The 12,271-nt window shown below is 62.0% G+C and overlaps 1 protein-coding gene across 1 annotated transcript in view; it reads right to left on the reverse strand.

Annotated features, from left to right (window-relative positions):
• Nucleotides 1–4,052: 4,052 nt before the first annotated feature.
• AGO2 (argonaute RISC catalytic component 2) overlaps nucleotides 4,053–12,271 on the reverse strand; it is a gene marked incomplete at its 3' end in the record, with an annotated part of 45,706 nt that continues 37,487 nt past the window's right edge. The window contains 4 exon segments of the mRNA NM_001082710.1: nucleotides 4,053–4,434; nucleotides 4,540–4,739; nucleotides 7,791–7,892; nucleotides 11,223–11,357. Coding sequence (NP_001076179.1) covers nucleotides 4,326–4,434; nucleotides 4,540–4,739; nucleotides 7,791–7,892; nucleotides 11,223–11,357 — 546 coding nt within the window.

Consider the following 12,271-nt stretch of genomic DNA (forward strand, 5'->3'; position numbering starts at 1 on the left):
CTCTGCACACACAACGACAGCTCCTTTATAAAGACCCCCTGCCCCCACCCCCACGGGCGACAGTGCTCGTGCTGAGCCCTGGAGAGCACACTGCCAGGTTTTGCTGGCACCGCCCTCCGGGTCACAGTGTCAGGGCTGGAAGGACTCACTGACCACGCCCACCGTAAAGGCACCAGGCTGCTCTGGTGGGGACCCTCCCCCACCCCTGCAGCGGCACACATAGCCTCCAGGGGCCCGGGTCCCCTCTCCCCACAGTGGGATCCTGGGAGCTGCGGTGGGCTGAGGGACCTGGAAGGTGCAGGAGGGACCAGGAGGATGGCCTTGCCCCCGGCTCCCAGAGCACGGGGTGGTAGAGCCTCCTCCAGCGCCCCTGCGGTGGGTGGGGGTGCACGGGGTGACCCGCCCGACCGGGAGACAGTGGCAGAGGCCGCTGCTGCTGAACCCGGCACTCCGCGCTGGCTCTGGCTGGAAGCCCCGGCAGAGCCACAGCACGCGAGCAGGCCCAGGCAGCGCACCCAGACGGGTGGCCAGGGATGCGTGCGCTCCCGGCATCCGGGAAGCACTGACGGGAACCAGCGCTAAAGAGAGTGACGCCCAAGACCGGGGTTAGGGCTGTCGGGCGCAGCCACACAGCAGCCCCAAGGGCAAACCGCAGCCACTGGAGGCAGCAGCGGCAGCAGACGCCTCCTCTCCAGTGGGGGGCCTTGGACTGGAACAGAGCGCCTTGCCTTCAACCCTTAGCACGTTGCCAAGTCGCGTGCGGTAACTCACGTCCCAAGGTGAGAAGGCCCATTTGCCTGCACTGGCTTCTGTGTTCAATCTGTGAGGGTCGGCGTGGAGCACCGCAGGGATTTTACAGCGTGTAGAACAGGGGGCGGCCGAGAGCAGGGGAGGCCACTTTAACCCACTCCTAAGTGCCTTCCTGGAGGGACGGGGCAAAGCCGGGTCTTAGCGCACGTACGCCAACACGGCGCCTCTGCCGCCAGCCAGGCCCACACGGGCGGGGGCCGCCCCGGCCACGGTTTGGCACTGGGCTTTTAAGCCGCAAGCGGCAGACAGATGTTACCCCTCCGTGTGGTCAGGGAACACTCTGGCTTCTTTCAGTGTAGACAGCTACGCCTAAGAGCACACGGGAATCCACTGGGGAGTTCAGAGGTAGCTTTTATCTGCGCTTGGTTTGCTTTTGTTTTTGTAATTTTTAAACTAAAAGGTATTTAGACGCCACCTTCCTCAGTGGCCTGGCGAGGCCGATACATTCACTCGAGACAGTAAACTGCAGAACACAACCGGAGAAGCCCACGCGAGGCCCCGCGTGGACACTCAGGCGACTCCCGAGCCGCAGCCACCAGCGATGGCTTTGACACAGCGGTGACCCCGCCGTCACTTCCCCGGGCCATGCCGCCGCCACAGCCTGGGTGGATCGAGGGCAAAGTGCTTGGGGGGGAGCACGCCCTGCTGCCAGGAGGTGGAAAAGTTCCTTCCAGAACAAGAGGACGAGGAGAGGCGGGCAGCAGACCCAAGCCCACGCAGCACTGAGGACGCACGGGGCCGCCTGTCACGCCCAGCACCACGAACCCACTCACGAGCATCAGCCAGCACGCACGTGCCGAGTCGGACGCAACAGAAACAAGTTGCCCCCCCCCAAAAAAAATCAGTGCAATTATTCTGAGTTGAAATCTTCCTTAGAGAAAAGAGTTGGCGACGCGTGCGACACAGCCAGCCCTGTGAGGAGGCCACGCGTGCGGTGTGTCCGTGCCGCAGGGCCTCGAGCCGCCACACCATGCGGCGGCGTACATTCCTTTCCCCACGAGCGCGAGGGCGGTCACACAGAGGTCACGGGCGAGGTTAGCATGGCTTCTCAGGGCCTCCGGGGTCGGCAGCTCTCCAGCTCAGGCAGCCCCTCAAGCTGTCCCTCCCAGAGCTGCCTCCGGCGTAGGGAGCACACCCACAAAGACAACCCTTCCACAGGCCGCAGCCGCCCGCCGGGGCCCCTCTGGACACGAGCCTGCCTGCGGTCCACCCTAACATCGTATCAAATATAGAATCTCACTGCAAAACAGCTTTGCAAAAATAACATCTGAGTCACCTCGCAGGCCAATGTGAAATCACACTGCGCAGAGACTACGGAAAGCAACTCATCCAGAAAGACTACACTGTGGCTCGCAGACAGAAATCACCCGGCACACGGGAGTAACAATTTATAAAAGTTGGGGAAGATGGCCGCTCGCATATCCATCGGGCACCACATGCAGGGCACAGCCACATTGGCCATAGGAACCAGGGCGGAGGGGGGAAATAAATAGCAACATTCACACTGAACAGCAATAAAAGCAACACGCGACAAAGTGACACGCGAACGCCGGGCAGCCGGGGGCTGGGGCGGCGCCAGCAGGGTCGGGGCAGCCTCCCAGGGCACAGAGGTCAGGAGGGCGGGCAGGGCCAGCGGCCGGGCGGAGTGTGCGGCCCCCACGGAGGCGGTACATCCAGCACACTGGGCGCGGACCTCATCACGCGGGACGGGGGTTGCGCGAGGAGGCCTCCTCTAAGGGGTGCACTGAGTCCCAGTTTCCCTTGACAACGAACCCCGTCCTACATTCAGGCTGCTGGGAGCAAGGCACACCTGACTTGACAGCAGGGTGAACCGGGCCCGGGCGCTGGGGCGGGCTTCGACACGGACTCCACGCGCACGCTGGCGGCGGGAGGCTGGCAGTGAGGAACCTGAGAAACGGGAGCCGCAGCCATTTGCATTCGGGCCAGCGGTCCACTCAAGGTGTCACCACTCGGAGTTTCACAGAGCAGGTGCAGGGCTAACAGACTGCGCCCCCCCAGCGCCTGGGGCCCCCTGCGCACAGAACTCCCCGACCATCGCCGCACGGATTGGGCCCAAGCCCTGCCTCCCCCACGGTCCCCAGCTCAGGCGCCTCGGCCAGAACCGGCATTTGCCAAGAACCACCGTGAGCCGCGGCCCTTAGCTTGAGCGCGCCTGGTAGTCTGAGCCAGAGTGGGTCCCCGCCGCCCGCCCATCAATAGCAGAGGCTGCAGGGCTTCTTAGAGCAGAGGCTTCTGGCGCGGAGATCCAGAGGGAAAAAGATACAGGAGAGACTATGCCGGTACCGCGACCCCACATGCACACAGACGCACGCACAGCGCTCGGACCCCACTCCACCGCGGGGCCAGAGGTAACTGGCCGAGGCTGGGCAGGAGGAGCACGAGGGGAGGCCCGGCTCCTCCCGGACTTCCCACGTGGAACACGGATTGGATTCTTACAACATCGTACACGGACGAGAAGCCCACTCAGCACGCGCACGCTGCCTGCTGTCATCCTGGGACACTGCCCAGGGGCGCACTTTCCAGACTGGCGACCCCGCGTCTGGGGCCCGGCCGTGGGGCAGCGGGTGGCGGTCACGCGGATTGCACACAAGCACGGAGGGCCACCGGAGCTGGCCAGGTGTCCTGATGTGCTGCACAGTGAGTGGGGAACAGCATCTACCTAGCACATTAATACTGCAAACCAGATATATATATTCTCTCTCACGTCACAGACAGAACAGTGGGGAAGGATTGTACTGTATTTATCACCACAGACCCGTATTCTTCAGAAACTTTGGAAAATAAATGTCACAGTCCCGTAGGACAAATCTTATGATTAGACTCTCGGTATATTGTCTCTTCTTTTTTTTTTTTTTTTTTTTTAAATACATTTTTATTAAAATGGCACTTGTCTGCCAATCTCTCTGGACCTGTCAGCGCTTTGAACACACGCGGTCCGTCTTCTGCCACCGCCCCTCGGCGGGAGGCACCTGCAGCTGGTGTGGCGGGGCTGCCCGCCATGCCAGGAGCCACGAGTGCCGCGTGGGTTGCAGTGTCGTGACGACATCAGAATGTTCAAGGCTTTAAAACCACAATGGTGCTTCTGTTGCTTTCTCTCAGAGGAGGTTCACAGCTAGTTTGAGCCCATCAATTTCACAGACAATCATGTGTTAAAAACAAGTAAATTCAATGACCAAATAAATTAAAAATGTTTTAAAGCCCTGAGTTCATAGACTGGTTTTAGGAGAATTTTAGGAGACACGGGACTCTACTTTTAATCAGCAGCTCATAGATTTTGGCAAACCACATTTCCTACGGCGGTGGGGTCTCATACAGGCCTGCAGTTCAAAATCCGAGTTGAAATCTGGGACGGAAGGCATTCTGGAAAATGGAGAATCGGGTAAAACCAGTGGCGTCTCCGGTCGGCTGCCCGGTGCTGGCTGTCGGGGAGGGCTGGGCCTCTGTGGTCTGAGTGTGGCTGGTCTCACGTGACAATCGCCGGACACGAAAACACGTCAAGCAAAGTACATGGTGCGCAGTGTGTCCTGGTGGACCTGCACGGCCTTGGCCAGGGCCTGGTGGTCTCGCCCGTTGCTCTGCCCAGAGGTATGGCTTCCTTCAGCGCTGCAGGGCCGGGGGGGGGGGGGGGGCGGGCAGAGAGAGAACGGCCGTCACTAACTGGGGCTGCGGAGGGGCGCCCCGGCAGCCGCGACGTCACACAACACCCACCTGTCGTGTTCTTTGTCCACCAGGTGGTACCTGGCGCGGAAGGCGACCAGGTGAGCGTAGTAAGCCGGCGCCGGGATAGAGACGGAGCGCGTGCAACGCACGTAGGTGTGACACAGCTGGTAGGTCAGGATCTGTAGCTCATCGGAAGAGAAGCGATTGTCATCCCACAAGACGTGGTAGTGGGAGGGCCTGCTTGTCCCCTGAAAGCACATCGGAGCGCCAGTCAGTTGCGAGAGATCTTTAGACACAAGATCCGTGCAGGGAGATTTGGACAGAGACTCAGCGCCGCATCATTGACTGCTGAAAGCACGGGTGTGAAGAGCTGGGTGTGAAGAGCTGGGTGTGAAGAGCTGGCTGCACAGCCAGCGTCCAAACAGCAACGCCGCACACAGCGCGAAGCAGCGGCCGCGCCTCGCAGCAGTGGCCGTTCAGCCGAGGGTTAAGACGCCTGGGGCCAGCGCTGTGGGCGCAGTGGGCTGAGCCTCTGCCTGCGGCGCCGGCATGGCTCTATGGGCACGGTTCGAGTCCCGGCTGCTCCTCTTCCAGTCCAGCTCCCTGCTAATGCACCTGGGAAAGCAGCAGAGGATGGCCCAAGTGTTTGGGCCCCTGCACCCATGTCGGAGACCAGGAGGAAGCCGCTGGCTCCTGGCTTCAGATCGGCCCAGCTCTAGCTGTTGTGGCCATTTGGGGAGGGAACCAATGAATGGAAGGCCTTTCTCTCTGTCCCTCCCTCTCTCTGTCTGTAACTCTGCCTCTCAAATAAATAAATAAATAAATAAAATCTTTAAAAAAAGTGCTCTGTTCCACGTCTGAGTACCTGGCCCAAAGTGCAGTGTGCTCCTGGGCTCAGACTCCTGACAGTGAAGACCCCGGGAGGCGCCCGCCGCCCAGCACAGGAGACCTGGCTCAGTCCCAGAGTCCTGCTCCAGCCACTGTAAGCCGTGAGGGAATTCACCAGTGATGGATGCGGCTCAAAAGACATACATATGCATACTTTTTTTAAAATTTATTTATTTTTTGACAGGCAGAGTGGACAGTGAGAGAGACAGAGAGAAAGGTCTTCCTTTTGCCATTGGTTCACCCTCCAATGGCCGCCGCGGCCGGCGCACTACAGCCGGCGCACCACGCTGATCCGATGGCAGGAGCCAGGTACTTATCCTGGTCTCCCATGGGGTGCAGGACCCAAGCACTTGGGCCATCCTCCACTGCACTCTCTGGCTACAGCAGAGAGCTGTAGAGGGGCAACTGGGACAGAGTCCGGTGCCCCGACCGGGACTAGAACCCGGTATGCCGGCGCCGCTAGGTGGAGGATTAGCCTAGTGAGCCGCGGCGCCGGCCACATATACATACATTTAAGACAAAAAGAAGCCCGGCGTCCCAGATGAGAGCGCCTGGCTGGACGGCCAGTCACTGCCGGCCCCGGCGGCGGGGTCCCTGCACCCCTGTGGAGACCGCACTGCGCTCCCCTGGCCCAGTCAGGGCTGCTATGGGCATCGGGGGAGCGAGCTACCAGGTGGCAGCTTTCTCCGTCCCCCACTCCGCCCAGATAAAGGTGTGTGTGAGAGTGTGCACACCCACACACTAGGTTTGGAATATTCCCAACACAAAGAAAATGAGAAGTGTTTCAGGGCCAGCGCTGTGGTGCAGCGGGCAAAGCCTCGGCCTGCGACACCAGCATCCCCCGTGGGTACCGGTCTGTGTCCCAGCTGCTCCACTGTAAGACCCAGCTCCCTGCTAGGCCTGGGCGGGCAGCAGAAGATGCCCACGTCCCTGGGCGCTGCACCCACGTGGGAGACTCAGAGGGAGCTCCTGGCCCCTGGCTCCAGCCCAGCCCAGCCCTGGCCGTGGCAGGATGTTTCTTGTCTCTCTCTCTTCTCTCTCTCTCTCTCTCTCTCTCTCTCTCTCTCTCTCTCTCTCACTCCGGCGCGCACTCCCGTGTTGCATAAGCACACGCAGTGTGCACTGATCACACACTTCAAGTGGCCACACTGAAGGCCGTGTCATCTGTTATGAGGGGTTTCAAAAAGTTCATGGAAAACGCACCTAGCTTTTCAGCCCACGGCCCCACCAGCTCTCAAGCACCCCTGCAGGCATCAGGGCTCCCTCCTCTACACCCACAGAAAAGGATCTCCACTCCCAGGCCCCGCGGTCAGCAGCACTTCAGACCGGGGGCTGGGACACCCATCATTTTCTGCAGTTTTCGGCAGCTTCCAGTCTGCAACGAGAGCAGCAGCTGAGCTGCCCTCCCCCGCCAGGCCCTGCCGGCACAGCCCCAACCACTCAGCAAATTCCTGAAAAGCAGCCACGGAGGCCCTGGCAGTGTGCGGAGCCGGGCCGGGGACACGCGGCACGGCCTGCTGCTTGCTCCCTGGCGGGCGGTGGACAGCTCCAGGGCGGCCACCTGCCACTCAGTGTGCAACCAGCCTGGGCTCTTGGGCGGCAGACCACACGTGGCCCGGGCCACAGCTCCCTAGCCAACAGTGGCATCAGTGACACGGAATTTTAAATACATCCACTGGAACATCAACAGTTCACGTTCGGGAGCAGCATCTGGTACACAGCTAAGACGCCAGCGGGGGATCAGGGTGCCTGGGTTCAAGTCCCAGCTCTGCCTCTGATGCTGACACCCGCCAGGAGGAAGCAGGTGTCGGCCCCGTCACCTGGACGGCGTGCAGGGCTCCGGCCCAGCCTGGCCGTCGTAGGTGTTTAGGGAATGAACCAGAGGATGGAAGGGCCCTGCCTCTTTCTCTCTTTCAAACCGAGTGAATATAAATCAAGGCCAAGTTCACAGTGAGCTCCCAAATTTTAGGTCCTGATTCTTTGGGGAGGGACCTTGCGTCCCATCTGGAAAGCCGAGGGCTGCTGACGGCAAGGTGCTCTCCAGGGAGGGCCAGCGCCTGCAGTGGGTGGGGCCCTTGTGTGGTCGCACTGTTAGCCACTGAGAGCCCCCGAGCGGCCTCCTGTGTGCCCAGGGCACAGCTGGAGCCCGTCCTGACAGAGGCCCAGCCTGCTGTCCCACCCCACGGCAGCCAGGGGCCTCGTCCCCGCTCAGCCTCACCTCTCAGCTCACAAGGCCCCAGACACGCGACACCTGCCCTGGACACTTGCCCTCCTGCCTGGATCTCAACAAAATGAGGCCTCCCAGGGAGGTCCTGCCACCAGCACCCCGAGGGCCGCACCCCGAGGGCCACCTTGCCTCCAGTCCGTGCAGCCAGGGCGTGGGCGCCCCCGAGTGCGCCCGCTGTGCTCACCTGGATGCCGGCGTGGCTGCACAGGTAGAAGTCAAACTCGGTCGGGTGTGTGATCTTCGTGTCCACGGTCGTGCCCGCTGGAATGTTCCCGCTCTTGCCGACCTTTGTAACGAGGAGGCTGGTTAGGGCACAGGCAGGGTGGCGACAGAGCTGATGCTGCGCTGGGGCTGGGTTCTCGCATGTTTCGTCACCATCCGCAGGTTCAACACGGCCCTGCACCCTGGTCACCGCTATTGTGATTTGTGACCCAGACAGAAACTGTCGCTGACAGACACAGAAAGCCCACTGGCGCAGAACAACCATGCCCACAGCCCGCGTCTCTGGCCACAGTCCCCTGCCACCGGCAGCCTGCTTTGGCTTCAGACACGTGACGTGGAATGTGCGGACAGCCGACCGGTGCCCGGGAACTCGCACTTTGCCTTGGGGCAGCCTTTTTTTAACCTTCAGATTTTTTGAAAGAAAGAGAATTTGGGGGGCCGGGGCTGAGGCATAGAGGGTAAAGCTGCCTCCTGCAGTGCCAACATCCCACAAAGGTGCTGGTTCGAGTCCTGGCTGCTCCACTTCTGACCCAGCTCTCTGCTACGGCCTGGGAAAGCGGTAGAAGATGGCCCAAGGCTGGCGCCGAGGCTCACTAGGATAATCCTCTGCCTTGCAGCGCTGGCACACCAGGTTCTAGTCCTGGTCAGGGCACCGGATTCTGTCCCTGTTGCCCCTCTTCCAGGCCAGCTCTCTGCTGTGGCCAGGGAGTGCAGTGGAGGATGGCCCAAGTGCTTGGACCTGCACCCCATGGGAGACCAGGAGAAGCACCTGGCTCCTGGCTTCGGATCAGCGCGGTGCGCCGGCCGCAGCGCGCCAGCCGTGGTGGCCACTGGAGGGTGAACCAACGGCAAAAGGAAGACCTTTCTCTCTGTCTCTCTCGGCTCCTGGCTTCAGATCAGCCCAGCTCCGGCCACTGCAACCATCTGAGGAGTGAACCAACGGATAGAAGACCCCTCTCTCTCTCTCTGCCTCTGATTTTCTCTCTGTGTAACTCTTTCAGATAAATAAATAAATCTTTTTAAAAAAAGAAAGGAAGAAGGAAGGAACTTGGGAACCATGGGGGCCCTGACCTCTTCCAGACCCCAGCCCCGTGCCTGCCGGGCTGTGATCTGAGTGAGGCCCGATTCTCCCTGCAGGGCTGCTCTGTGTCTGCCACACCTGTCAGTGTCCGCTGGCATGGTACTTGTCGGGGACTGCAAAGCTGTGTGCGTGTACCACAGATCTGGGCTGCTGCCTGCTATGTGCTCGCGCGTGGGAGCACACGCCGTCTCTCCTGCTGGCGCTCCCAGGCAGGCCGCTTGTGCCCCACTGTTCACTGCCCCCAGCACCGCCGCCACCCTCCGCACACAGGCTTCCCCAGGATGCGCTCCCAGAATCCCAAGGGTGCCCCGCCCAGCTGCAGGACCTCCCAGGGAGGCAGCGCGGGGCTCAGGGACAGCTTAGGGTCAAGCGGCCAGGCCACGCAGGAAGCAGATCTGGGCCTGGGACGCGTGGCTCCAGACTCGCGGCACCGCGAGTGACCGCACGTGTTACTGTTTCTCCCACTCTCCCGTCCTCTGGCACACTTCATGCGAGACTGTTCCAGGAGGATCTGGTGGTGCTGCCCGCGAGGGGCCAGCACTACGGCACAGCGGGTTCAGCTGGGGCTGACACACTGGCAGCCCGCACCGCAGTGCCAGCGCCCCGACTGCTCTGCTTCCATCCAGCACTGGCTAACGCACCTGGGAAGCCATGGGAGGCGGCCCAGGACTTGGGCCCCGACACTCCCGTGGGAGACCTAGACGGGACACCTGGCTCCTGGGGTTGGTTTCGCAAAGCTCTGGCTGTTTTGGCCATTTGGAGTGAACCAGTGGATGGGAGATCTGTCTCCCCCTTCCTCTCTCCCTCTGTCTTCCAAACACATTGACTAAATCTTCGAATCCTGGGGGTGTAGCACGGTGGTGCCAACAGGCTAAGCTGCTGCTTGGGACGCGCACGTGTCTGCTTCCGACCAAGGCGCCCGGGGAGGAGAGGCTGACGCTCCGAGCACCTGGGCCCCTGCCACCCAGCTGGGAGACCAGGACGGAGTCCCGGGCTCCTGGCCTCAGCCTGGCCCAGCCCTGGCTGCTGCGGGCACTTGGGGAGGGAGCCAGTGCACTGAAGGTCTCCGTCTCGCCCTCCCTGGGCCATTCTGCTTTACAATTAAACAAGCACTGATGTGAGCAGGGACGACCCCGCAGCGCCCTCTGGGGCCGCCTGGGGAACTGTCCATCGCCGAGTTCCCCTGTTCGTAGAGCAGGTTCCGATTTTCACTTGCTGTGCTGCCTTCTTCCTCCTCCGCTACCTTCCTGTCCATTCCAGGAGGGGAGGGGGCACAGTGCAGGCCTGGGGCTGAGGGAGGCGGGGCCCCGCCGGCTTATTTCATGGGTCTCCTTCCCGTCCCACAACATCGCAGCCGCGGCTGCAGACTGCATGGTTTCAGCGGCCTTGCAGGGGTTTTAAAAGAAACCCTCTCGCTCCTGCTGGGTTCTGCGCGCCCTGCAACGCCATCCTCGCACGTCTCAGGCCTGAGCTACGCAGAAGTGAGCGGAGTGCTTCAGGCCTTTGTAAGCTGCATTTCTTCTGTCGACTTAAAATGTCTAATGATAAGAAATGTCTTTAGGAGACAGGCTTGGAACCCTCTGGAGACCTCCTCTCTCCGGTGGAGGCCCTGCTCCCGCGGCTCGCCCGCGCCACTCCTGACGCACCGTGCCCGGTTCCAGCAGAGATGGACTGCGGGCGGCGGGCGGGTCAATCTCTCCCGCACCGTGCTCCCCCTCCGTATGTGCAGGTCCCGGTGCAGGCACACCCGCGACAGTGCCCCTCCGCCTATTCTGTCCCCAGCTGCCGCCTCCGCCTCCCTCCCGGGCGCCAGGCTGACTCCCGTCTACGCACTTCCTCCTGTCCTGGTAGTCGCTTTGACACAGGCGGCTACACGTAGGGCGGCTGTCTGCTAAAGACTCAGTTTTGCTTATCCCGTGAGGGGACACAGAGCTTTCTTTGGCTGTCACAGCCACAGACCTGCTGAGGAGCACCTGGGGGCCGGCCTGGGCCTGGCACACCTGCGTGCTCCCAGCCCCTCCATACCACCGCACGTGGCTTCTCTGCTCGCCTGGAACAAGCATGGTGGGGACCTGGGTGTCTCCACTCCACCCATTTCCTCCTCATCGCATGGCCACGGCCACGGCCACGGGTCCCGCCCGTCCCGTGCCTGTCTGAGCTGCCTCTCCAGCTGATTTTCGGGACAAACGAGCTGGCAGTGGCAGGCCTGGACCCGCCCCCCCGTGTGACTGACACACCGAGTGTCCTCAGCACACGGAGGGGAGCCTGCCTCTGACGCTGGAGGCGGGTCTGCAGGGCCGCGGGGACACTCACCCGCTCGTTCTTGTCCGTGCAGAAGAGCCTGGTGTGGTGCCGCTTCTGCACCACGATGAAGGTGATCCCCGGCTGGTAGTCCTTCTCCAGCTTGATGCAGGCCTCGCGGATGGCGAGCAGCTCGTGGTGGAGAACCTGGGGCCGGGAGGGACGCGCTCAGGGCCCCTCGCTCCTGGAACCCCCGGCAGCACGGCCGTGCAGCCCAGACGCGGTGCGGCCTCCCGGCCCCTCAGCGCGGTGCCAGCCGTGACTTCTCCCTCTGCAGGTGTCGTGCTAGAGAGGACTTGGGCTCGGGAGGCCCCGAGTTCAGACCCCAGCTCTTCACCAGCAGCTGTGGCTCCGGAAGAGCCCCGACCTCCGCTCCCCGGCCTCGCCCTGCCGGACCTCGCAGGGCAAGGCTAGCGGTGGCAGGCCAGGCACCTGGCACACTAGCACCAGCCCCGATGCCCCACAGGCAGTGAGCGGCCCCTGCTCACTTCCAGGTCGGACAGATGGACCCACACTCAACTGTCCCTGTCAACTACCATGCTATGACACTGCAACAAGACAGGCTGGTTCCGGGTCAGGAAAACCCAGCTGTGATTCCAAGACATCTGGAGGGTGTTTGCAGGGCGGTAAGAACCGGACGGCAGATCCCTCGTGCAGAACGGGTGCAGCGGGCACTCCGGGAGGAGGTCAGCACCAGGCTGGCCAGTGCAGGAGCAGCGGCCCTGTCCACCCAGGAGACCAGGACGGTGAGTGCACACGCCTTGTCCCAGGCCTCAGAGACACAGCAGGCCAGCTACCAAGGGTGCTCCCCCACCCGGCTGGGTCTTCCCTAGCACCGGGTGCGGCCCACACCGTATTTCTGCCTCTCTCCAAAAGCCCAGGTGGCGTGGAGAGAGCGGAGGCGGACGTGGCCCTCGCCGACAGGGAGAAACGTCAGCTCATTCATTGTCTGAGTTCCAGGCTGGGATGGCTCTGTTAGGCCAAGGCACCTTGACCTGACACCCCCCGCCCCCCCAAGGCAGCCTCGCTCCACCCCCAGCCCGCCCCTCGGCAAGAGCACT

Source organism: Oryctolagus cuniculus, chromosome 6 (assembly GCF_964237555.1).
Source record: "Oryctolagus cuniculus chromosome 6, mOryCun1.1, whole genome shotgun sequence".
NCBI classification, from domain to species: Eukaryota; Metazoa; Chordata; class Mammalia; order Lagomorpha; family Leporidae; genus Oryctolagus; species Oryctolagus cuniculus.